The 24,606-nt window shown below is 43.9% G+C and overlaps 1 protein-coding gene across 1 annotated transcript in view; it reads left to right on the forward strand.

Annotated features, from left to right (window-relative positions):
- Window positions 1-1,290: 1,290 nt before the first annotated feature.
- The window catches only part of LOC108057045 (uncharacterized), a 35,363-nt gene continuing 12,047 nt past the window's right edge, over window positions 1,291-24,606 (forward strand). The window contains exons 1-3 of the mRNA XM_017141123.3: window positions 1,291-1,807; window positions 6,365-7,241; window positions 9,312-11,149. Of these exons, the coding sequence (XP_016996612.2) occupies window positions 6,447-7,241; window positions 9,312-11,149 (2,633 nt within the window). The 5' untranslated portion in view covers window positions 1,291-1,807; window positions 6,365-6,446. The remainder of the gene's footprint in view (window positions 1,808-6,364; window positions 7,242-9,311; window positions 11,150-24,606) is intronic.

Raw genomic sequence — 24,606 nt, forward strand, 5'->3', positions numbered from 1 at the left:
ATTCGTGCGTGTTTGTTTGGCCGCCTCCTGCGCTTTCTAGGTTTTTCTATTGAAATTATTTCCATCGATGTGTTTCATGTGCCCGAAGGGGGAAATTGGAAGGGGGTTAAATTGTTTTGAAGCACGCATAAATTATGGAAAATTGTTGAACATACATAATTTATGGCAGGCAATAACAGAGTAATTCAATAAATGGCCTAGGCTAAATAATTTATGTTCCAGCTTGATCCCGATCGAGAAATCTAGAGACCTCAAAAAAGCCCAACTTTGTGGTTTTTCCCAAAAAAAAAACATAAATTTCTGGCTTTATCCGGCATTACAATAACCTAATTCAATTTGAAAGTCAATAATTTATTTTTGACCAAAGTGTCGAGAGTGGAATTAAATCGAAATTTCAATTGCGCTAACTTTCGGGGATAACTCATCGATTTGTTTATTTTGGTTGTGCTTCATTGTGGTTTTACTATCTAGAGAGGGCTTACCACCCCCCACACTTTTCCATTTTCCATATCGGATCCCGGAGGCTGCTCACGCCCGGGCCATAAAACTTTTATATCAACTTATGTACACTTACAACGGCCATTATAACGCATTAAACATAAACGCTGTTTCATGGACCCTGCCTCCTGCCCGGCATCCTTCCAGCTTTCCTATCTAATTGCCAACTCTCACACACTTCGGACTTCGCACTTTGTGCCATGGAGTCCGGAACTCTAACCTTTGGAAAAGCTAAGGGCCGGCAATAAATCATTGGCGATGACTGCTGCAGCAACCTCATTGAACATTAAAATAATTGCAGAGCGCAACTTGGCCAATGATTGCCGGGGCCTCCGTGTTCATTAATGATAATTAAAAAAGTTTCTCCATCAGCCGGCTGGCGAGGCAGTTCATTAGAGATAGAACCTGAAATCGGGAGCCTGAAATCCATTTTCAGCCTGGATTACCAACAGCTTGTTGCAGGCCTTCAGGCGATTTTGGGCCAAATGCAATTGCAGCTCCACTTCGATTGCAGAAGTCATATTTCATTGCCCGAAAGTAGGCAACATCCAATTGAGGCCCTTCTCCTGCCGTTTGTTCTGCCAAATGTAAACAAACATTTTCCGGAGGAAAAGCGGGGGATAGGGGTTTTCCTGGAAACCCAAAATGCACGTGCAGATTATCAGAGCGGCGAAATCCCTGCGCAGACTCACCAAAAATCGAAGAGAGAGCCCGTGTTGAGTTTTCCTCGAAGCCAAGTTAGCATTGAAAAGCCTTTGTTCGCCTTCCCAGCCAGTCAGTTCGTTTGCGTTTTCCGTCGCCGTAACTTGGGGCAAGTCCGGTGCTTTTCCGGTCCTCTAATCGGGATTATTCCCAAAAGTCGTAAGAAGTGAGTGAAATGGCCGGGACTTCAGAAAGTCTTTGATGACAGAAGTAAAAAGTTTACGACCAGCCTAAAAAACTCTGGACTCGAAAGTGATCTGTGAAAAAGCTAAACAAGAATAAAAACTAAAATCGAAAAGTGTTGAATGATACATATCTCGGCTCTGTTTACTGGATGGCTTGACATTGGCGCCACATTTGCATCCGGGCAGGTGTAAATATTCATTACTGTAGCTGGCAAAGTTGCTGCCTGCTTTTAGCATAATTAAGCGCATCACCGCCGCCTCCGCCCCCACGATTATTCACAAAGGACCCGAGGGAAGGACAAAAAACTTGGCCAGAGCCTTGAAACTTTGAAGAGCAGCCGACAGTCAAAGCAGCTTTAAGGTCCAGGTCCTGTTTTCCACTGCCCCTCCTCGCAGGATTCGACGAGCAGGCAAACTGCATGGTAAGTGGCGAGCACCTTACTCCTCCTCCTCCGTTTCGGCCAAGTTAGCAGCTTGTTTATAGTTGGTTAATTGAAGCCCTGGGAAAAAGTCCGAGAAACTTAAATTGAATACTGCACTTGCCAGACTTAATTATGCAGCGCACGGGCCTCGGGAATTTATCTCGCAAAAAACAAAATGCAAAAACAAAAACGCCAAGAAGCTCCAATTCAATGCGGATTATTGGGCCATGCTTCAGAAGTCAATTCCCTACACTGCTACTCCAGCTTTGGCCCAACAAATCTCCTAACTACAATAGTAATCTCTCTATCACAATTTCCCTGTTCCTTGTCTCGCTTCAAAATCGAAACGAAACTTGAATGGCTTAAGTGATTTAGCAACTCGATCGCATTCGTTTGCGCATTTCGATGCTGGTGCAGTGAGAAAAAATATTGATACTTATTTGCGGTAAATTAATAATATGAGAAATTTCCATATTATTTTGGACGATTTAATCCTCCAGGTTTTATTTTAGTGGAATTATATGAAAATGGATTCTGTGTTTTACACATAATACTTTTTAAAATATTTTTTTAAATATAGAAAATAGTTTAAAGGGTCTTTGTCTTAGCTTATAAATTAATAACATGAATCCTTTCAAATTTCAATGAAATCAGAATCAAAATTATTCATTTATCTTAAAGCATCTTTACTAATTTAGAAATCTCAATTTTTTTTAAATTTCTGGCTAGTTTAAATTTGGTTTACGAATGATAAAGATCCACTATCTTTCCCGCAGTGTGTTACCTTAGCACGGTTTTTATTCTGTTTCGGATTCGGGTCGGGATTCGTTGCCTACTTTCGGGCACTGGGAGAAACTTTTTAAGTGCCAAAGCAAAAGGCGCCGAATTAAATTAAAAATTGGGAATGGCACGAAGAGGAATATCGGCTCGTGTGCAAATAAGAGAGAAGGGACCCCGGCTTCAAATTCAATTTGTACAGTATAGTCTCCGCTTTCCCTTTCCTTTGCCACCCCTCCCACCCAAGAAAACCCCCTACCCAAACAATAGTTAAGCGGAAGTGTAAGTCCCCGGGGGCAAAGGCATCACGGATCCTTGGAAGTGTGTCAAAGTACGTAAAGCTGGCGAAGGAATCAATCGAATCGAATCGACGACGAAGGCGAGGCGAAAAACCAAACAGCCACGAGCCATAAAAATGGGCCAAAATGAGTGGGTGAGACGTCAAAAGAAATTGAAATGGAACTCAAGCAAAAACTACTTTGTTTGCGATTAGCACTTGGCTTGGATTATGGGCGAGTGGAGAGAAGGGAAGGAATGGCAGAATGGCAGGCGTTTGCCGAGAGGAAATGAAATGTGTGTCAATATATTGATTGAATAATGGTCTACATATTGACAAACAACTCAAAAGGCACTCGACAGTGGCAGACTGGAGACGAAGCCCAGTCAGCCGGAAGAGAGAGTCGCAGTGACAGCCCAAGGGGCACAAGGAACAGGAAGCGGAAGTTACGCACACACGCACTCATAGAGAGACTCACAGACACCCAGACACTCACATGCAAAAGCTGTCGAATCGGCAAATGCAAAGTGAGACATCAAAAGCATTTCGAGTGCCTCGTCATCAATGTAAAGCAGCTGCTGGCATTCCAGAAATATTCGGACTGAGAGGGAGATGGATCCATATAGACCTCGATCCCCAAGACGAAGATGCTCCCTAGACGAAAGGGAAGGCGTTGGGTAACACGTGTTCCTTTAATTAGATAAAGTTTGTTTGCATTACAAACATACTGGCAGCAATTTGCCTCTGTGCTCAGTTGTCGATGGCAACGCCAAGTTTTTTTCTCAACAACTCCCCCACTTCTTCGAGGGGAGAAGGGGGAGGCGGCTGGAAAATTCCCCAGCGGCAGAGGGAAAAAGTTCTGGAGCATGATTGACTGACGCACGTCTAGTCAAATAAAAATGGCACATAGAAATAAAATAAGAAATAAAAAATATGCCAGCAACTTGGTCGCTCAGTCGCTCTGTGAATATTTATGTAAATAATTCCATTGAATGGTGCAGTGCTCATTTGGGCGACGTTTTCCGCAGAGTTTTCGCAGAGTTTCCGCTGCGTAAATATTTGAATATTTCGCTGCTTATTTATTTTCTTTGTGGCGATTTTCGCCTTTGAGCTGAAAGGAACTTAAAATTTTTCTACGAAATTCATTTAGATTTCCGATATACTTTAAAGCATTCATTGTGCGACCTCATTAGCCCTCAAAGAGGGCGAAAATTACTCAATGGCACTTTAAGCCGCTGCAAATCCCACATAATTTGCGATATTATATGCACTGCATATTTAACGAGCCGAAAGAATCACTTGCGAAATCCCCACAAAAGGCCTTTTGCGAATTCAAGGCTTTCTTCCGCCCCTTTCTTCTCGGTTCTCGGTGCTCTCAGTTCTCAGTTCTCAGTGGCTTTGTTTGTGTTTCGGGCTGGGGGATTGTTGTTAATTAAAAGCTCACAAAAGTAGGTAACATGCATATTACACACACTCGCTCACTTTCAATTGTTGCACATACGTATTAATTCGGCCTGAATGCCTTGGTGTGTGTGCGACTGGCGGACTGGGACTTCCTCTTCCTTCGACACAACAATGAAATGGCGACCATTGAGAATGATAACAATGAAGGCCAGCACTGCACATAAACTTGGCTAACAAACAACAAGGAAAGTGCGCAACAACAACAATAACAGCAACAATGAAGCACACTAACACAAATCTTTATTTAAGCATAACACAAAACACGAGAAAAAGAATGACAGAAAGAAACCAATTCAATGGTGGAAGCCCACAAACACACTGAAGCCCTGAAAAGAAGAATGAGAATGGTGGAAGAATGTTGGGAAGAAGCGAGAGGGCCGGAAGAGGAAGAGAGGGCCAGCGAGTGAAAAAATTAGAACAGTCAAGCGCCTCGGGATATGCAACACATAAAACTTGCCAGCCAAGCTGGGAAAGCGACTTCAAGAGCCTTCAACTTGCCCCACTCTAGCCTTTAAATGGGTGCTGCACTGGGATAAATTTCACGATAATTGATCGATTACTTGAACAGTCTTTAAAGTTTAGTAGCTAATTATAAATAGAAATGTGTACTTTGGAAAAAATAAATCACTTTATTGACCAAAAAAAAGAATCTCATAATATTTACATTATTTGTGAAATCACTCAGATGTTCGGTGGTTTGAAAAATCTGCAGTGATTTGAATTCCATCTTACACAATCATGTTAAACCTTAACTCATCGTTTTAAAAATTTAATTAAATTGTTGAATAATATTAGAAAGATTTCAAGTGGGTTACAAATCTCTTGAAATGTAAAACAATTCAATTATTTGGTAATTTATAAACTAAAAAACTTCCCATAAAACTGACCCTTTTTCTCCGCGTGCTTTTGCTTTGGTGGCGATGCCATTGCAGCAGTCAACTGGATGGCCAGCCATTTCCGTTTCGATGTCTCCCGTTTAGTCGGATGGCAGTTAAGCCATTCCCTTCCACTCGATGCCAGTTTAAACTTGGCTTGGCACGGCCTACACACGCACACGAGTACGAATTCACGTACTCGATTTCCATCCCCCTCCACCCAGTGTGTGGCAAAGTTTTCCCTACCAACTCCTTTGGGGCAAAAGCAAACGCAAAAGTAAAAAAAAGAAGCAAAAGAGGAAAATCGAGAGAGAACGAGGCTGCCAAAAACTTTGCATCGCAAACTTTTCTGCATATATTTTCCACAAAACGGATGCTTGTTTTTCATGTCTGCTGGCTTATTTCGTTTTGGGGTTTTCCATTTTTAGGTTTTCCAACCCCCTCCCCTCTCAAACCAACCCTTCGCCGGCGGGCATATTCACTTAGAAAACCTCTTTCCATCCTGCCCTACCGATTTCAAATGCTTTAATCGCAATTTATCAAATTGGAAGAGGCCGAGTCGGACTGAAAAGTTTCTGGCTTCGAAATTGGGGCATTGTAAGCGTTTAATTTGTCAGCCATTTGCTTAGTTAAAAGTTTTTCATTTTCCATTTACATTTGCAGTTGCTACATGCCTTCCCTTTTTTTTGGGAAATATTTCAGGGTTTTATTTCTCTCGATCAGCAATAAAACTGAAAGTCCGCATGTGAGATATTGCAGGGGTTTGTAAATGGAAAAAGTCTACATATATGTTGTGAAAGAGTTCAGGTCAGTACGGTTAACAACCAGAAGGCTTTTGATCCAATTTAAAGGATAAGAAAAAGGAAAAAATATTCTAGTTATGGGTCAATTTCATAGTAAAGTAAGATGGCAAACATGTAGGCATAGGAGATTTAATATCACTGCAAATGAATTTCGATTTCAGTTGATAAATGAAAAATGTGCATAATTGTGTAATTGGAATTTTAAATTACAATCTCGCCGGCTGTGAATGTGAATTAGATTTGCATTTCAGTCATTTAATTAATTTATAATCTAACAAAAAAAACTGTAAAATAATCAATTAAATCCGCAAAAGGTCAAATTTTTGTCAGAATTATTATTATTTTGTGTTTTTTTTTTTAGGATGTCCCAGCATGTAACCACCTGATGTGGCACAAAGCGGAGCGATGAGGCGTCGGACTCTGCTTTTGACCACCACCGCAGAATGTCCTTGTCGGAACGGAACACACCCAGCCATGGGCAGGGGGCGGGGCCAGGAGGATCCGCCGGGGGAACGCACCGCCAGCGACCGCCGGACGTGGAGGAGGCGCTCTCCTCGATGCTGTGGACCCCCTACGAGCGCACGCCCCTGCCCAGCTCCTCGGAGGAGGAGGCCGAGGAGGAGGACGACGACGAGCGGCTCAATCGGCAGCTGCGCAAGTCGCACAGCAGCTACGAGGCCTCGGCCTTGAACCACCCCCACCACCATGGCCACGCCCTCCCCCTTTTCGCCCACCACCACCACCAGCAGCAGCAGCAGGTTCTGGACAGTGGATCCGCCCTGCTCCTGCCCCCCGTGCCTTCGTTTCCCCCGTTTAGTTTAAGCGCCTTCGATGAGGCCATCGCCGGCTTCGATCACCTGCCCAAAATCGGAGTGGGTGGAGTGGGTGGCAGGCGGAACCGCTACTCCTTCCCTGCCTACCAGGGAAGCCCCTCCCGCACTTTGACCCAATGGTGCTCCTCGGCCGCCACTTCGATCAAGGAGCCACCCTCCTACGAGTCACTGTACACCGTCTCTCCTCCTTCTGCATCCTCTAAGATTCTCAAATCGAATGGGGAAGTGGGTCTCGAACCCTGTGATAGATCGCAACGATCGCCAACGAAAGCAGCAGCAGAGGATCGGCATCAGAAGGAGAATCAAGATCCGGATGAGACCAGATCCAAGGCTGCTCCACTAACGGCTAATGTTCCCGCAGGATTGGGTCTAAGGCGCTCCTTCACCGATGACTACATTTCGCAGGTGAGTTTTATAATCTTCTATTACAAAGATATATAAAAGAAAATCCAAAATTCGGATATAATAGAAATAGAGAAATCTATAATAAAATTGGAAGAGTTTTAATCTAAAATAAAAACCTGATTCCCATTTATAAGATTTAGATTGCCTTATAAAAATAGCACCCCTTTTATAGATACCTAAACCAAGATTATGCTTACCTTTTAGCACTCACCTTGCGCCCTGCCTAGGTGAAAATGGAATACCTTTTTAGCAGCTGGGAACACCACCCCCACCCCATCGATACTTTCAGCTGCTTAATGGAGCACCATCAAATTTGATGTCAAGGGTTCAACACAAAATGCTTGGTGCCGCCAATGGGAAACTGTGGGACTCGAGCGCGAAATGGGAGCGCCAAGTCGAACTGTCGCCTTATCGGGCCCATTGACAGCCCCATACTCCATAGAAACCCCCCTTGCCCCTTCCCCTGCCCCTATACCATAGCATACCGTATTATATCCCCCGCACCGCCCTATTGTAACCCCGATAAGGGCTAATGCTTCACTTAGGCCCTTAAGTGCCGCTAGCATCCCTCGCAGATAAGCGCCATATGTTGCCTATCAGTATCGAACATTGGACCGCAAGGGGGCGGGGGCGGTGGCGGTGGCAAGGGGGCGTGGCTTTGTTTCCACATATTAAATTTTATATGCAATATGCATAAAGAACGGCATAAAGTACTCGCACATAGGGGCTCGCATGTGGCTGTGTTTTCTGTGCACACTTCATAATTTGTTTATGTGGCGTCAGCGAAACGGAAAATTGACCGCACAAAAATGACAAACAAAGCACAAAGGCGGTGGGCTGCAAAATGGGGAGGGGCAAAGTGCATAACAATGGTTTCACAAAGGGGTTGGGGGAGGGAAGGTGCAGGGGGCAGGGGGGACAACAAAAATATCAGTTTTCATTTCGGGAAAACTTATTATACTATCAGAATACATTAAGTCATATCAATTGCGTGAAACACCACATAAAATATCCATAGTTAAATCGACGGAAACCTTTCAATCATTAATATGAATACTTTTGAAAACTAAATAAAATACCATATATAGTGGGTGACCTTTGGTCCTTCATGGAATTAACAAAGACTCTGTGACAAATTAGAACAAAATAACTTTCTCCGAATAGAGTTCTCTATTTGCTCTTAAGGTTCCAGAATTTCTAATCCAATTCCACTGTCAATCTCTTCACGGCTGGCCGAACTTAATAAGCAATGACAAATGGTTCAAACCGACTTCATCTTTATATATACCATCTGAACCCTCTGCGCCCCACTTATTTTACCCGACACATATCTCTGCTTTGACGACTGACTCATGACGAGAGGTTTATGGGCAAGAAGTAATGAAGTTGCCGGCGCTTTTCCACTGGCAAGCACAGTTAGCCGAGGATGAGTTTTGGTTTTTCGGCACCCCTTCCCCCCTCCCCCGTCGGAAAAGCCCCCTGTGATTGCAACGCACTCGACAGCAACGCAATCACAGTGCACAAGACTGAACAGCATTAGAACAATAAATTCGAAGGGGGGTGGGTAAGGTTCGAGCTAACAGTAAATCACATTATATTTCTGTGACGTAATTAATGCAAGTAACACAGCGTAACATAATTAGAGCCCACACAAATCCACACAGAACAGAAAAGAGCTATATACGCATGGCTCTGAACCCACATCATGTCGATGGGGATTGGGTTCGGGTCTGGGTTTTGGGATTGGGTTACAGGATACAGAGACCAACAGCTTTATCAGCACATCACAGGCGGCAGCAGCCACAACACCACCAGCAACAATTACTTGTGACGGTTTTATGTTTATGCGTTGGCTTAATTAATTCAATTAAGCGCACATTTATGCCCCGACCGAAGGAGCCACCTTTTTGGCGGGAAAATGCGAGGGAAAATGAGAAATGCTGGGGTAATCCCCCAGCAATTAGCATTAATTACGACTTGAAACTTAAATCTTGTCATTTGGTATATGCAAAAACCCGACTCAATCTCTGTTTCTATCTGTCTCTTTCTCTCTCCATCTCTCTTCCGCAGAATTGCGCTCCATTCACGCCAGCAACTGCAATACAGCACGGCAGCAACACTGAAACAACAACGGCAACGGAAACACAAAGCCCAGCAACGAATGCGAGATCACAACAAAGCGAAGAAAACCCAGGCAGCAGCGCAGCGAATTGCATTATCAATGAACAGAGAGACGAAGCGGCAGCAGCGATTGCAACTGCAGCAGCAACACCAGCAGCAACAACAGCAACATCGGGAGGGAATGAGGAAACCAGCTCGGCAGTGCAGGTCACTCAACCTGTTTCCTGTGCCGCCAGAGAGCGAAGAGAGCCACTGAGAGCCAGCAACACCATAGCACCACCAGCAGCAACGCGAGCCAGCAGCAACACGAGCTACGCGAGCAGCAACATCAGCGGCGAGAGCTCGGCGATCAGTCTCTCGGCAACTTTCGGCGGGCCAACAACGAACGCGAGCAGCAGCAGCAACCGGAATTGCTACTACGCAGGTAGCAGCAGCAGCAGCAACTATCGCCCACTGTACGACAGCAGCAGCGTGCTGCGGCCCAACAAATGTTTGGCAGAACTCGAGCGTCTGTATGCCGAATTTCGCGCGAGTGAAAGCAGATTCGAGCGCGGTCTGAGCCAGTTGGACATTGAAAACGCCAACGAGATGCGTCTGAATGTGCCAGCCACTGCGGCAACAGCAACTGTTGCAGGTAGCAGTAGCAACAGCAATAGCAGCAATAGCAGCAGCAGCAGTGTGTTCCTCAATGTGTCCGGCAGCAGCAGCACCGACAGCGGCGACAATCAAGTTGTCGACGAGGCCAAGACCATCAGCAACATTGCGGTGCTGCCAGCAGCAGCAGCAACGACTTCCAAGTCCTGCCAGCGACAGCCGAGCCTAACGATCCAGGTGAACAACAACAGTAACAGCAACACTAACGGTAACAATAACGGCAATCGCGTCTCGGTGGCTTCGCCCACGAGCATCGTCAACAACAACAACGGCGTGTGCGTTGTCAACTGCAGCTACACCCCCAGCAGCAACACCAGCAACAGCAACATCAGCAACAATAACAGCGTGGTTGAAATTAATAAGTGTGTGCCAGCAGCCAAAGTGTTTAGTGCAAGTGTTGAAAATAAGCTAAATAATAATATTATTAGCCCCCCAAGCGGGGATCAGCCACATGTTGCTGCCAACACGGCCGCAAATAATAATCAAGTGCAGCCAGATAACAGTGTGAATATAATCAATGTGAATGCCAGCAGCAACAACAGTAATAACAACAACAGTAGCCACCCACGCACCTTCACCTCAACGGAATGCCAAACGGATGACCTGTCAGCCAGTACATCATCCACATCAGCCAATCTGCAACAGCAACATCAGCAGCAGCAGCAACAGCAGCAACATATCCGGACACGCGAGCAACGTCGCAAGGAGCGAAGGGAACGCCGGCAGCAGCAGCAGCAACAACAGCAATATCCGCAGCCACACCACCCGCGACGCCATCCGCCCCCGCCTCCTCCTCCCCAACTGCACCCACCACCCCATCTGCACCACCCACATCCCCACCCACTGCCCCACCCCCATCCCGCCGCCATGGGACTGGCAAGGGCCCTGCTGCCGGATATCCTCCATGCCCACTACCCGCCGCCCTATACCGCTTTATCCGTTGGCGTTCCCGTGCCCCTGACCGCCGCTGCCCCGCCCCCTCCCCCACCGCCTCCGCCGGCTGCTCCACCAACTCCCGTTGCTGCTCAGCCTCCGCTGACGTCCGTGATATCGACGGTACCACTGCCGGGTCCGCTGCCAGCGCCCCTCATGAACGACGGACGCTTCACGCTGCCGCTGCCCATCATGCGCAGGTGAGTTCCGTTCCACACCCACTTGGAAGTGGAGTCCCCTTATACCCAATCTTCAATCCCCAAGAGCCACGGCCACTCTCACCTCATCCCGGAGAGCATCGATCACTCATCCGACCCGTTACGTTCGACCAGGCACTCCTTTGTCGTCTTTGGCCAGTCTCGAATTTCATTTCCCTTACCAGGTGAAAAGTGCACTTAGGAAAATGGGTATTAGATTGGCTTAGATTGTGGTATAAATTAAATTTCATGACGTCTAAAGATGTCAAGCCTAAAACATTTTTTCTAAGAATTAATCATTGCACTAGCATATTTAATAAATATTATTTATCTTCCTTATAAAGTATAGGAAATAAGACTAGGGGAACTATAAAGTTCTATGTATTTTCTAATTTGAAATATAAGATTCGACATACTGAAATTATATGAGTTTTCCGATTTAAAGATCGTATTTTTTCCCCGCTTATATTCAGCAAAGATTTTGAAGAATAAAACAATGGTCATCCTCTGCTGCCCCTCTGCCAGCACACACACTGTGTTACCGAGGAAATCTGTCACACAAATAGAAAACCCAAGATGCCATTGTATGCTCTGCTTCTGCTGTTAATCACTGGTTCAAACCCAGGCAAATCTCATTCCAATTCCCAAATTCCTGGTATTTTTTTCGCAGTGTCCATTTCGACAATTTCTATTACCACATACTGGCTTTTGTGCCGCTCTTCCTGCTTCGCTTTCGAGTGTTCGCATTCGTGTTCGTGTTAGACGGGGCCAGACATTATAATGATGGTAATTTTTATGTCAGTAACAAATTTCTTGCATGATTTGATTCTCCTCCTCTGCGCTAGACCAGGAAACCAGGTTCAGGTACAGGTCCCCGGGTTCGGACTCGTGGTGTAAAAATTAATTCTCAACGTTGACAGCTTCCAAGAAATTAACGAAAAAGCGAGAAGAGTGGACAGAGGATAGAGTGGCTTTAATTTAAAGTTCAGGCCATTACTCTCGGCTAGTTTTCGGCGAAAAGTGTTTCGGGGTCTTCAGCTTTCGGGGCTTTAATAACTCATTTTTATTATAATGAGTTCGGGCTTATCTGTAATTGCACATCTAGCGCCGCAGCCGGCTTTGTCCTCCGCTGACTGGCCATAATTCTGCGATTCAGTACGAATCGGACTGGCCTATTCGCTTTCCCACGCATTTATTGCCCGGCCTGGAACACTGAAACACTTATCTATAGTTGGGCACTGGCAGAACCAGTTTGCTCGGCATCGCCATCTCTACACAAATAATCGATGCCGCATGTACTCGAACTTGTATCTGTATCTCTGTCTCTATTGGTTTCTGTTTCTGAGTCCGCTAATGTAGCCATAATGTAGCTGTATCTGACGGATGCGCGCGCTATCTGTCTAATGGGCTGACTAAACGTCTCGAGAAACAACTCAAACTCAACTCCCACTGTGAACGTTTGACATTTTGCTTTTGGCGACAGAGCAACTGCTGCTCCAGTCAAGAGCAAATCGTGTTTCACAATTTTAATTGTGTTTGCCCATTGAATAATTGCAAAACTGTGTCAGCCCAGAATTAGCTATTCTTTGGCTAAATTGGAGGCGTGTTCGCCGGTTGATTAGCATATTTATGAGTAAGTCAAAGTGGGGCCATTAAATTAATTGTTTTTCTGAACGAAGGGTGGCATTGCTTAAAGGTGAGGTGATTACTAAGGCCCTAGTTTTAATTATCACATAAATGCATCAGTTTAATTTTTCTAGAAATTTATGAAGAAGATTTAAAACAAGATTTATAACCACCCCCTTTAAATAAGATATTCTTTCAAAGCTGCTTAGCTTACCTTACCATAACCAAAGATTCCCAGATAATTGGGTCGCTTAATGGAGATCCCTGAAATCGGGGTGTGAACAGCATCCCTCAAAGAAAGGGTTTCTACTCCAAAAACGAGGAGAGAGAGCTCAAACAACAAACCGCAGACATTATCTGCAATTTTAACACCTTCTGCCTTCGTCCCAAATTAACATGCTCTTACACAACTCTGTTTTTTTTTGCTCTACCTTTATTTTTACCTGCCGAAAAAGGTGTAAAAAAAGCGAAAGTTTTTCAGCCTCAGCTTTTTTGGATCGGGAAATAGGGGGACAAGGGGAAGCAGGAGCACTTTGTGCCGACCAGGAGTAAAAGGGTCGCCTGGTGGACCGTGTATAATCTTTAAATCATTAAATAACCGAACGAGAAAAACTCAGCCATTTCAGCCAGCCAACTGAACCCAAAATGAAAAATGACAACAGCAAAGGCGAAGCAAAGGCAAAAATAACAAATTCAGAGAGCAATAAAAAGGAAACGTGATGCCGAACTCACGTATAAATCGTTGTAATCATTTTTTTGTTGTTTGCCGTCTCTTTTTGTTTTTCTTAGCATTTAATTTTATTTTGAAACTCCGCCAGAGCCAAAAGAGCCAAAAACAAAAGCCAAGTTAACACACAGAGAGCGAGAGACAAGAAAGGCGGTAATAAAATCACTTGAGACAAACGACGCGGGATGAGAAAAAAAGAGAGTCACTTTCACTTTCGCCTTCCTTTTCTTTACTTTGTGTATCTGCATCCGAATATGAATCTGAATCTCTGGCCTGAGGTTAACCCAGGCCAAATGGCCAACAGCTTATCATAAATTTGGCTTACAGTTGCCAAGGCACTCCGAAATGAACTCGAACTTGGGGCATAAATCAAAAACAATTTAGTTAGCATCATTTGGACGCGTGTTTCTTTTATTAATTATGGCGCTGCGGCTAATTGCAAATTGAATGGATCGACGGATGGATGGATGGTGAATTTGCCGAGCTGAGATGACACTGAAATGGGTTTGCCTGGCGAGTGCCAAATCCAGAGTCCAAATACCCCGAAAACTGGCTAAAATACACAGGCATTTGTATTTGCATTTGCATTTTTGGGAGAGAAGAGGAGAAGTATCTCGATATCGACATCGATGATTCAACTTTAGCCATGCAAATGGAAAAGAAACAGAAACAGAATCAGAAACAAAACAGTGAGAGAGACGGCAATGCAGCGGCAGAAAGAGATGCCTACAGACAGACACAAAACCAGATTTCAGCCGAAAACAACTAAAAGCAGGTAAAATCGAGTTGCAACTCCAAAGAAAGACGCTCGGCGATCTTGGCTGGGGATTCGATTCTGCAACGTTCGGCTGGGATGACACACTTTTCTGCAGCTGGAAAATTGTGTGATTTTTCATAAATTTTCATTCGCAAAATTCGCAGCTCCCCAGCTCGGCAGCTCGAGAAAATCAAAGCCCAAGAGCCACAGCTCGACACTAAATGTTGTCTGTTGTCGGCTGACGGTGGTTGTTGTCGGTAGAACTGACCAAACAACTTTCCAGTTTTACGGTCTTGCAGCTCAGCCAACTTCTGTCCTGCTCTGCCATCCTGCCATCCTGCTCCCTCTCCCTCTCTCTGCCTCTCCTCTGGCCACATGGTCTTTCACTGATTCGACGGCGTCGGGGTTTATTTATTTTTATAAGCGAATAAACACAGCCAGCAATCAGGGGAGTTTACTAACCGACTGCCGGCATACCCTTCCTCTTGGAGGAGCCACATCCTCCGACCATCAAAATGGTTACTCTTCTATGCCACCAAACTTGTCGCCCGTCCAAGAAGCTGGCCACAAAACGAATCGAAACGAAACGAAGTCAACCGGGAAGAGAACTTACCAAAAGTCAATAAAGCCAATAAAGCAAAAAGTTGCCATTCTCCAGTCGAAATGATATGGGTAAGGGGTTTGTGCTCGGTGCACAGGCGAAATATTGTAACAATAAATGGTTTTTAGGGAAAATACATTTTGCAAATCATTTCACTATTACTTTCAAGCGTTTTTATAATAATTATATATTATGAAATTTTATACAATTTAAGTATCATCCTCTGATTTTGAATTATTAGATTGCTTTTAAATATATTTTAAATATTTTTTAAATAATATTTTAACATTAAATATATTTTAATATTTTGAAAGCATTAATTTTTTTAGACTTTTTACACTTTTTAAAGATGAATTTTTTAGTTTAATTTTTATCTTGACCTTTTCTCTCAGTGTTCTGGCCATACCCATGCCCAACCGAATTGCGGTTGTCTGCCTCAGCTCAGCTCCGTCTGTTTCTGTTTCTGCCTCAGCTTCTGGCTCTGCCTGCGTCTGTGTTTGTGTTTGTATAGAAAATGCATTCGGGCCAAGTTGAAATGAGCCGGCAAAATGCAGCAGCAACATCAGAAGAGGTAGCAGCACCACCAGCAGCAACATCACAAAATAGACGGGCCAAGTCGCAAACAAGTTGCGGACGAAATAGAGAGAGTTGGCCGAAAGGGATGGCCAAAGGGCCAGGCAGGCAGACAGACAGCCCAATCTTCTGGCTTATTAAATTGTCACCCGAGTGCATTCGATTCGATTGCGATTCGCTTTGGATTCGCTTTGGCTGGGCCCTCATTTCATCCGTTCGGTGGCCCAGAAACCGCAAAATGCCAAATCTAATGGGGTTTCGGCCGTAATTGTGCCACTGCAATTAAGTCTTGCTAACTGTGGTCAAATTGTTTTAATAAGTTTTTAACTGCCATAAATGAGCCCCGGCCTTGAGCAGTGGGAAACTGTCAGCTCTTTCTCTTTTTTTTCGGGCGCCTTTCAGGGGTTTTATGTTTGGTTTTGGTCTTTTTTTCTCGTTCTGGCCATTACAGTTCAATGCCTTGGGCAACGCCGAACAAAGCCCCGGCCAGCTCATTGTAAATTCAGATTCTGAATTTCGCACAAAAGCCCAAACAAATGGCGGCGTTTGATGCAAATTCGGAGTGCCGAGCACAATACAATTATTCCCATGATGGGCATCATTTTGGAATAGGCGCATAAATAATTTATACATACTCGCAAGTATTCGAGAGCTAGTATGCCATTAAATCTTTTGAACTATTTTCGTTGAGAGAATGGAGAATTTCAGGGGGTATCCCCTTACAATACCTCACCTGGGGTATCGCCAGTTCGAGTTCAGCTTTACTATCTGTGTTTTATTTGTGTTTTTATTTGCGGCTGCTGCGGTTTTAAACAAAAGTCCATAATTTATGTTATGGCTAAGCTCCTCTCTCTCTCTCTTTTTTTTACAATTTTATTTTGCTTTTGTGCAATGAACTGAGTTCGATGGGATTGGCAACAAACAGGGCGTGTGTGGCATTGATTCGGGGAGGGGCTTTTTAAACTGGCTGGGGGTTCAGCTAAGTTCAGTTTTTGCAAAACACGTTCACTGCAAATGCACCAAAAATCGAGAATCGGCTTTAAAGCTGACTCAGGCAGTCAAACCATCGACCACTTGACCCGCATTATGGCCGGATATGTGGGCGCATTTCCCTCACGTCTGCCCAAATTCGGTTGGATAATCGGAATATTGGCACATGCTGCAATTAAACCAGAGGCTTAAGGCTTAAGGCTTTAGGCTGTCGTTTCGATAATTAGCCCTCTTTCTCTTCAGCTGCCATGAGGTAATATTTGGCGAACCAGTTTTCGGTTTGAACTACAGATTTGTTCGGGTGAAAGTTAACGATTTCACAGCTGGTTTTGTTGCGTAGATCTGTAGATCCGTAGGTCTTTTGATCGATGGTCAGTAGGTGGTACTCCCACTTACCTCGGAGATCCCATCATTTACGATTCCCTCTGACTCGCTGTTTGGCTTCAATTAACGTTCACAACAAATGCCAGTGCTTAAATATTTAAAACCAATATACCAAATGCGCAAACGTAATGAGGGCACAGGAAGTTGGCGGGGGAAAGCGCATTTTAATGGCAGCATTTTAGCTTAAACACCAATTGCAGAGGAGCAGTGGGAGGAGGAGAAGCAGGGTGCTCCATCCGGTGCAGGAATTTCCCCTCTCAACTTCAGATACAAAAGTCCTGCCATTGCCATGGCCACAACTACTGCACTGTGTCAACTGTCAACCGCAAAATGCGCGCGCTAAAAAAAGGACAGCCAAAAAAATCAGTTTGCAGCAGGAGGATGCCACGAATTTCGAAAGAGTTCAGGGGGGGTGACCTCTGTATCCTCGCACTGATTTCAATTTAAAGTGCAATGAGTTTTGCAGTTTCGTTGCTGTGGCTGTGTTGCTGTCAAAGTTGTTGCCAAAGCTTATTTGTTCGTTGTCTGCAAATCTGCTTGCCACACACACAAAAAAGCACCCGATTCAGTTTGCTTGTAATGCTTATTGCTGCTGTTTTTACTGTGTTTATGTAGCTAAGCAACAAAAAGCCAACAAGCGCGTTTCGCAAATTAATTAAAACATTTAACAAATGCGCGTGTGGTGGCTGCCGGTGGGTATATCCTATATCCTTTGTGTGTCCTTGTACTCGAGCAAATAAAATGCATAATTTATGTGTATGCCTCTTGTTTTCTTACTCCCTTCTACCTCCCCAAAAAACCCAAACCCTTTGCGTGTGCGTTTCTCATAATTACTTAGACATACACATGGCATTTACAGATGGAGGACAAGGGCAAACAGAGACTTACAATTTGTCTTGGCCTCCCACGCGGCGTATGCGTGATATTTGTGCGAGCGGAAGGGTTGTTCAGTGACAACTATAAATGTCTTCGGGGGAGCTGGTAGTTCGGTTTAGGGGGTCATAATTAGAGAGCACGAAGCACGGGCACTTTCATAAGCCAAACTAATGGAGAAGATGCTGAAAAATCACCGCCTCAGCCGCATGGTAAACATGAGAAATGGGAAACGTTGGCCGGAGCAACCGCACGAGACAAAGGCGGTAATTTGACGCAGCTGGGAAAACGGCAGCATCTAAGGCTGAAGCAGCAGCTAAAGCAGCAGCAACTGTTGCAGCCACATTCACATCTACGGGGTCTTCGAGTTGACGGCCCAACTAAAAGTCAAAACAAATAATTTGCTATAATAACTAAGAGCGTAGCCAAACAGCTGAAAACAAAAGAAGAGGGCGATGGGCAAAAAAAAACAAAGTATAAAGAAAAATAAGAAATTGGTAGAAAAGATAGGCAAGTGGAAGTGAAACAAAGCACAAAAGCAACTCTCATCTCTTTTAGCCACAAAAGCCAAGACGTAGAGAAAACTTTCTCCTCGGCTAAACGCTTCATCTGCATGAGTTGGTGTCTTGGTGGTTCAGAGTGTGTGTGTGTGTGTGTACTTTGCAAGTTAAAGAGCCCAAGATGGGTCTTACCCCTTTCGGTATCAAGAGTAGCGAGTATCTTTCCTTGGAGCCCCCCAGCCGCAGAGCTATTAAACGCACACTTGCGTCGACTTTTCACACGCAGACACACCGCAGTTTTCCTCCCTTCCTCCCCCTTTTTCCACCTCGTAATCCCTTGGCCCAAGTGGATGCAATTTTTGCATTTTACAATGCAAGTTTTGCAAATCTCGCACAGCTGCGGTTAGTTTCCATTTACCAGGGAACCCCCAACCCCTCTTCTGGGGTCTTTCGTTCTGTTCCAGGCGGTATATAGATAGAGATACTGCCCGCATGGTCATAATTTCGTTTGGTTTCGTTCCGCTTATCGGCAAACTGCAATCAGCATATAATTTTTGCCCAGCCGCACATAAAAACGAATCGAAACGAAGGAAACACAACATGTGGCTGGTCTGACTGGACAACTGAGCACTGAACACCGAACACCCTCATCGTATCTCATGGCCATGGCCCCATAGTTCATTTGGCAGACCCTCGATAAGGCGGATGACCAACACCAACCAACATCAACCATCCAACCAACCCCTAGGGGCCTCATTCTGAGTCAGAGTCCAGAAACTGACCACTTTGCAGTTCTCTGTGTCATTCGGGTGGCGAAAAAAAAATGGACATGGAAATGGACATGAAAATGAAAATGTTGCTGAACGCAGGCTCAGGAAATTATGCGTAATGAAGTAAGCACTTTCTGCGGAAAGGGGACTCTGTTATCGGGGCGAGTGTGTGGATGTGGTTCAGTATGGTGTGCTATGGCGAAAGGGAGAGGGCCTTGTGTTGATAGCTGGAAATTGCTTGTTGGACAGACAACAGGGAACTCCCTTTGCCATCCTCCCCCTTTTGCACTGTGCAAAAATATCTGATTAATTGGTTGGATCATTGGTCAATAACATTTAGGCTTAATTTAAAATTTACCTGAGAGGTATCCATACCATAATTATTAAAAAAATATTAGGACACCAAATTAACAGGTGTACAAATCGAAATTATGTTAATACAAATTTGTAAAAATGTGTGCTGATTTTATAATTATTTTGTCATTTGGACCTATGATTTTATTAAATGGCTAATCCTTGTTAAATAATAATTTTACAAATGATAAGAGAATAGTTTCAAACTATAGAATAAATTTTGATGTTAAAGACTAAATACTTAAAGGTGGATAGAAGTTTTTTCCTTTGGGTTGCCGCTCAATGCAATTTAGAAATATTTGATTTTGTAATATACTTATTACTAATGGTTTTAGAAAACCACTCAAGTGGCACACAGTTCATAGATCCTTTGCCAACTGTCACGTTTTTCTGAGTGCAGATTGCTTTCTGCGGCCAGCTCGGGTAGTTTTTATTCGCTTCGTTTCCGCGTCAATTTCCTTTAATGCGCTGTGGCGTGATGTCCCTTGGCTCGGGGTCCGAGATACTCAGCCCTCGTATCTGTATCTGCGTGTTCATGTATATCTTTCAGATACACATATAGCGCCGAGTGGTGTACAGTGTGTGTCTCCATATAACTCTCAATCAGTTTTGCGCTTTATGCGCATTTTTATGGCTTTTTCCCCAGCTCAAACGGGGTGTTGTTGTCTTGTTTTGCGCTTGTTGCTGCCCGGCACTGTATTTTATCTGCGTAATTGAGTTCGTTTGCACATTAGCAACAGAAACAGCAAAAATAACGAAAAGTAACAGAAACAACAGGCCGGCTAAATGCGAATTTTGAATGGCGGAGGCTAGCATTATGGCCGGAGTAATTGGCGAGCCATGTGTTTTTACGGATTGCCAAACACACAACGCATAACGCTGCCCAAATAATCCAATTTCACTCGATATCAGTATGATTTAATTCGCACAAATTAGTTAGCACTGGCATTTTGATCCGTTGACGATGATAAATCCGGTTTGGGATTGCATTTTCCACTCGGACAGCGGATAGCTCATTATTGCACATCATCGTTATGGAAATACCATTAAATTTTATACAATGTTATGGAAAACCATTGACTTTATCGATGCAGCCCGTCCACAAATAATCAAAAACTAATTGCCAAAAGTTCGTTTAATGGTTAATGGTGAGTGGCAAGGGTAATGGGACAGTTGCGTGCCGAAAATACTTAAAGGTGGCTGCTGTAGAATTCAGCAGGTTATCGCCGGGCCAGAAAAAGAGTTGAAAGAAACTTTGGCGCTGAATCACGACTTTGGTACAATTTTGGCCAAAACGAAAGCAATCCGAAAGCGAGTCAGGGCAGCATTTCAATCAGCCAACCGAACTGCCAACAGCTAACAATCCGGCAACGTGCCGGGGGCAAGGTGTCTTAGAAGCATCGCCAATCGCGACCAGAGCTCCGCTGCTCCCCGGCAAATTAGCCACATTTATGAGCATGACCAAGGCGGATTTCCACAGTCCACAATGGTCTGCAATGGTCTACAATGGCGTAGTTCCATAGTTTTTTTTTCAAACCCCAAACGAAGCTCACCGAACGTGTGAACGTGAATTGGTAATCGATGAGCATTGGGCATGGCTTTGACTCTTTAGCTGCTTTTTATTCTGTTTTTTTTTCAGCAGGCAACTACCATCCAGAGCTCGGGGGAAAATGCCGCACTACGTGCACAAGGTCAAGTTGTTTATGGCCAGCACTTGATATTTGATATCATCGCCAGTGCCTGGCCACAATTTGGTCTTCGGGCTTTTATATTTTATTCGTGCAGAGTTATGAATATGCATGGCTGCCCGACTGCCTGACTGCTCAAATTTATTTGATATTGAGCTGTACGATCTTTTCTCAGGTGGAGAGTTCACGTTGCCTGGTCTGGTCTGTTTTTTTTCTTTCTTGAAATCAGGCGATACCTGTGTTTGCTCAGGTTCACTCAGTCTCAGTCTCAATCATATCAAATTGTTTTGGCCATGACTCGGGTTGGCGTATAAGGCAAATATTCGTTTGACTTTGAGCACTAACCATGTGTTTTTTAATCAGTTGCATTTCGCTAGAGCAGCTGGCACTCAAGCGAATTTATCTGCACACATTACGGTTTTATTTCGCTGGTTTCGTCTTTTTTTATTGGCACAAATTTTAGGATTTTTTCATTATGAATAATTATTTTAGAGGTGTATCCTAAATCATTGGAAAGAGCTTTTAAAATATACCAATTCCCTATAGCCGTACTGCATCTATTGCAAAAAAAAACTTTAAGAATGTAGTTTTTTGTTTAAAATATATTTTTATTAAATGTTTTACCTATTTTCACATTTGTATGAAAAAATGTCATATGATTTTTTAAAAAATTGTATACAAAAGTCTTCCTGTTTGAATGCCAATCGATTGGGAATTTAATTCCGAGCCTAAAGCGGTATGGTTCCACATTTCAAAAATGTTTTCCATTGTTTTAAACAAACAACAGATTTTTTGTCAACGGAAAATAAGGGCAAAATTTTTCATCAAGTAATATATGGTTATAAAGAATACACTTTCTACAATAAATCTTTTCCTGGTTGTTTCTTGTATCCACTCCACAGACATTTAAATCTCTTGCCGTGCGATTGACTTCAAATGCTGGCCATGTTCGGTGTCTAGTAGGACATATGTTGATGTATCTATGCATCGGCATATGAATGCTGATGATTCTGGTAGCGAAGGGTTATCGCTATCCAGTATCCAGTATTCTCACCCGTCTCGATTGTTCGGCTGCTTTTTGTTTTCCGTTTCTGCCATCACTTTCCATTTTCGACATTTGCAAATTTGCATTTTGTCTGTTATTGAATATGTATGACATATAAAAAGCAGACATGGCAGCAGCGAAATATAAAAAGCAAAAGTAACAACAATGTGAGCACATTTGTCCCACGTATTCATTTAATTTCTGCCGTGTATTTCATTTCAATCGGCTGTTGCTTTTCATTTGGCGCGACTTTCGCGCACCGAGCACCAATTTGCATATGCCGCAGAAATGCTGAACTGAGAGAGACCGAAATATGGCCAGCGAAAGAGACGGATAGATAGGTCTATAGAATCGACCGGGGAAACTATGACAACGGCATTTGATCTAAGCGACATCTGAATGGGCATCGAATTAAAGCGGCCCGAAATTGAATATAAACTGCGTCAAAATTGAAAAGTCGAGCTGTTCCAGCGGAACGTGTCCGGATTGTCCGGACTCCGTAATGTCCGTCCGGATGTTCGGGACGCGTCCGCAAAAACTCTGACAAAAGTCCGTGCTTATAGATGGCTGGCACGTGACCCGGCAGCCTCCCAACCCATCCCAGTTCCACCGTTGCAAACAGTGAATTTAGAGCCAGGTGGTTCACGTCCTCCTCTGGGTTTAGCTCTAGGTTCTACGTCCAGTGATTGGAGGTGGATCCACCCGGCACCACCCACCCGAAATTGTTTAATAGAAAAATTATGCACTGATTTGTATTTGTCTTAATCTGCTCCTTTTTTGTTTCTGCCTTCGTGACTTCTTTTTGGCTCTCCTTTGCCGTGTCATTTTCATGGCTGGATTCGGAATGAAAACAGAAGAATACACAGGGAAAAAACTTTAAAAAAATAAGTGCTTTTATATTTTTAAATTATATATTTTTTGAAAATTTAAAATTACATAAATATTTATGATGAAATATTCCACCCCTGCAGGGGTGCTCAGGGCCCTGAGCAAGGCATCCTCTCATTTGACTTACTCCTCAAAATTTTCTTCTTAAATAAGAAGCCCTAATTTTTTCCCGTGTAAGATTGAGGTTGCGTCTGACTGGCGCTTATGCAAATCGCAGCCAAGGAATGGAAATAAATTGCCAAAGTGTCGTCTGCAAGGACCAAAGGATCCGATTCGAGTGGGTGGACAGCGGATCCGGTGGCGGGAGGCTATATAGCTAAGCTATCGATGGCAGCAATTTCCGGACCAACCGAAAAAAACAAAAAGGAAGAAGGAGCCGAAAACAAAAATGCCGCCTTTACATGCCAGAGTGGCTCGTCGTAAAAACAAACTCCAGAAATCCGCCGCATCAAATTGGCTATGGCCGAGAAAAACAAAGGGAAAACTCAATTGGAAGCACCACTCAAAAGGGGGATGAGGTGGGAAAATCCAGTTACGGTTTTACAGTTTTACTTCGCTTCTCCCCCTCCGCTTTTCTGAACGCATTTTCCTTCAAGCCCTGGAAAATCCATCCCTAAACTGAAAAACTTTTCCGCCGTAATGCCCCGCTGAATCGGAATCAGAATCGGAATCCACAAAACCCACACCCAAGTCAAATCGGTGGCGCTTCGATTTGTCAACGATTTGGAATCGGTTGCATTTTTATTGGCTCGGGCGCTTGGCGCTGGAATTTCATTTTATTGGCCATTTCGGTTGACCTTCGCGAAAAGCGGGGGAAAATGAATTCCTGGCGGGCGAATTCCGCAATAAATTGCAGGCCAAACTTGGTTTCTTTGCATAACTCGAGACATTTGCTCTTATTGGCTTTCTCCGCGCATTTTCTGCATATCTCAAACCGAAATTCAATTTGTTTACTGTGAATGCAATGTGAAGGACTTTCCCCATTTGTTATGGAAGTTCTCCTCCTCTGAACTTAGTTTCCCCACCGCTTGAGCGAATTCTTCACACTTTACAACATCAGCGGACTGCCCGAGGTCATCAGGTGTCATAATCAAATAAAACCTCTACTTCAAACGGCAAAGCAATTAGGTGTTTGTACAGCTAAAGCCAAAAAGGGGGGAGATCTGGAGGCCACCGCCCCAGAAATGTTTATTAAACAACAGCGTAATGAGTTGTTGACCTCATGCCGAGCATCGTCGGCGATTGTTGCGAAATTTTTTTGTTTGCCAGGGGTAAATATATACATATACGGATTCTCCTCCCCAGAAATCGATTCTCACATTGAACAGAGTTCATAACGGTTCAGCAGCTGCCTCTGCGATTGATTGCGAATTATTTAATGACAAATTATAATGCCTGGTTAATGGGCAATGCAGATAGGGATTTAATATTCCCCAGAGTTTCCTTTCTACCTTATTAAAGCCTTTCACTCAACCAATAAGCTGTAAGTGTCTCAGCTTTTGGGCACCGTAAATCAGATATTCCACAGAGGTTGCTCAAGTATCTTGCAGATACTTTTGTATCGTTAAAATTGACTCACAACTGGTTCAGTGATTCACCCGGCAAAGAACAAAGACTATCTCTCTCTGGCTGTCGTCGGGGCATTAATGTATTCTAATTAATGACAACTCCCCGATAACATCTC

This window comes from Drosophila takahashii, chromosome 2R (genome assembly GCF_030179915.1).
Source record: "Drosophila takahashii strain IR98-3 E-12201 chromosome 2R, DtakHiC1v2, whole genome shotgun sequence".
In the NCBI taxonomy this organism is placed as follows: Eukaryota; Metazoa; Arthropoda; class Insecta; order Diptera; family Drosophilidae; genus Drosophila; species Drosophila takahashii.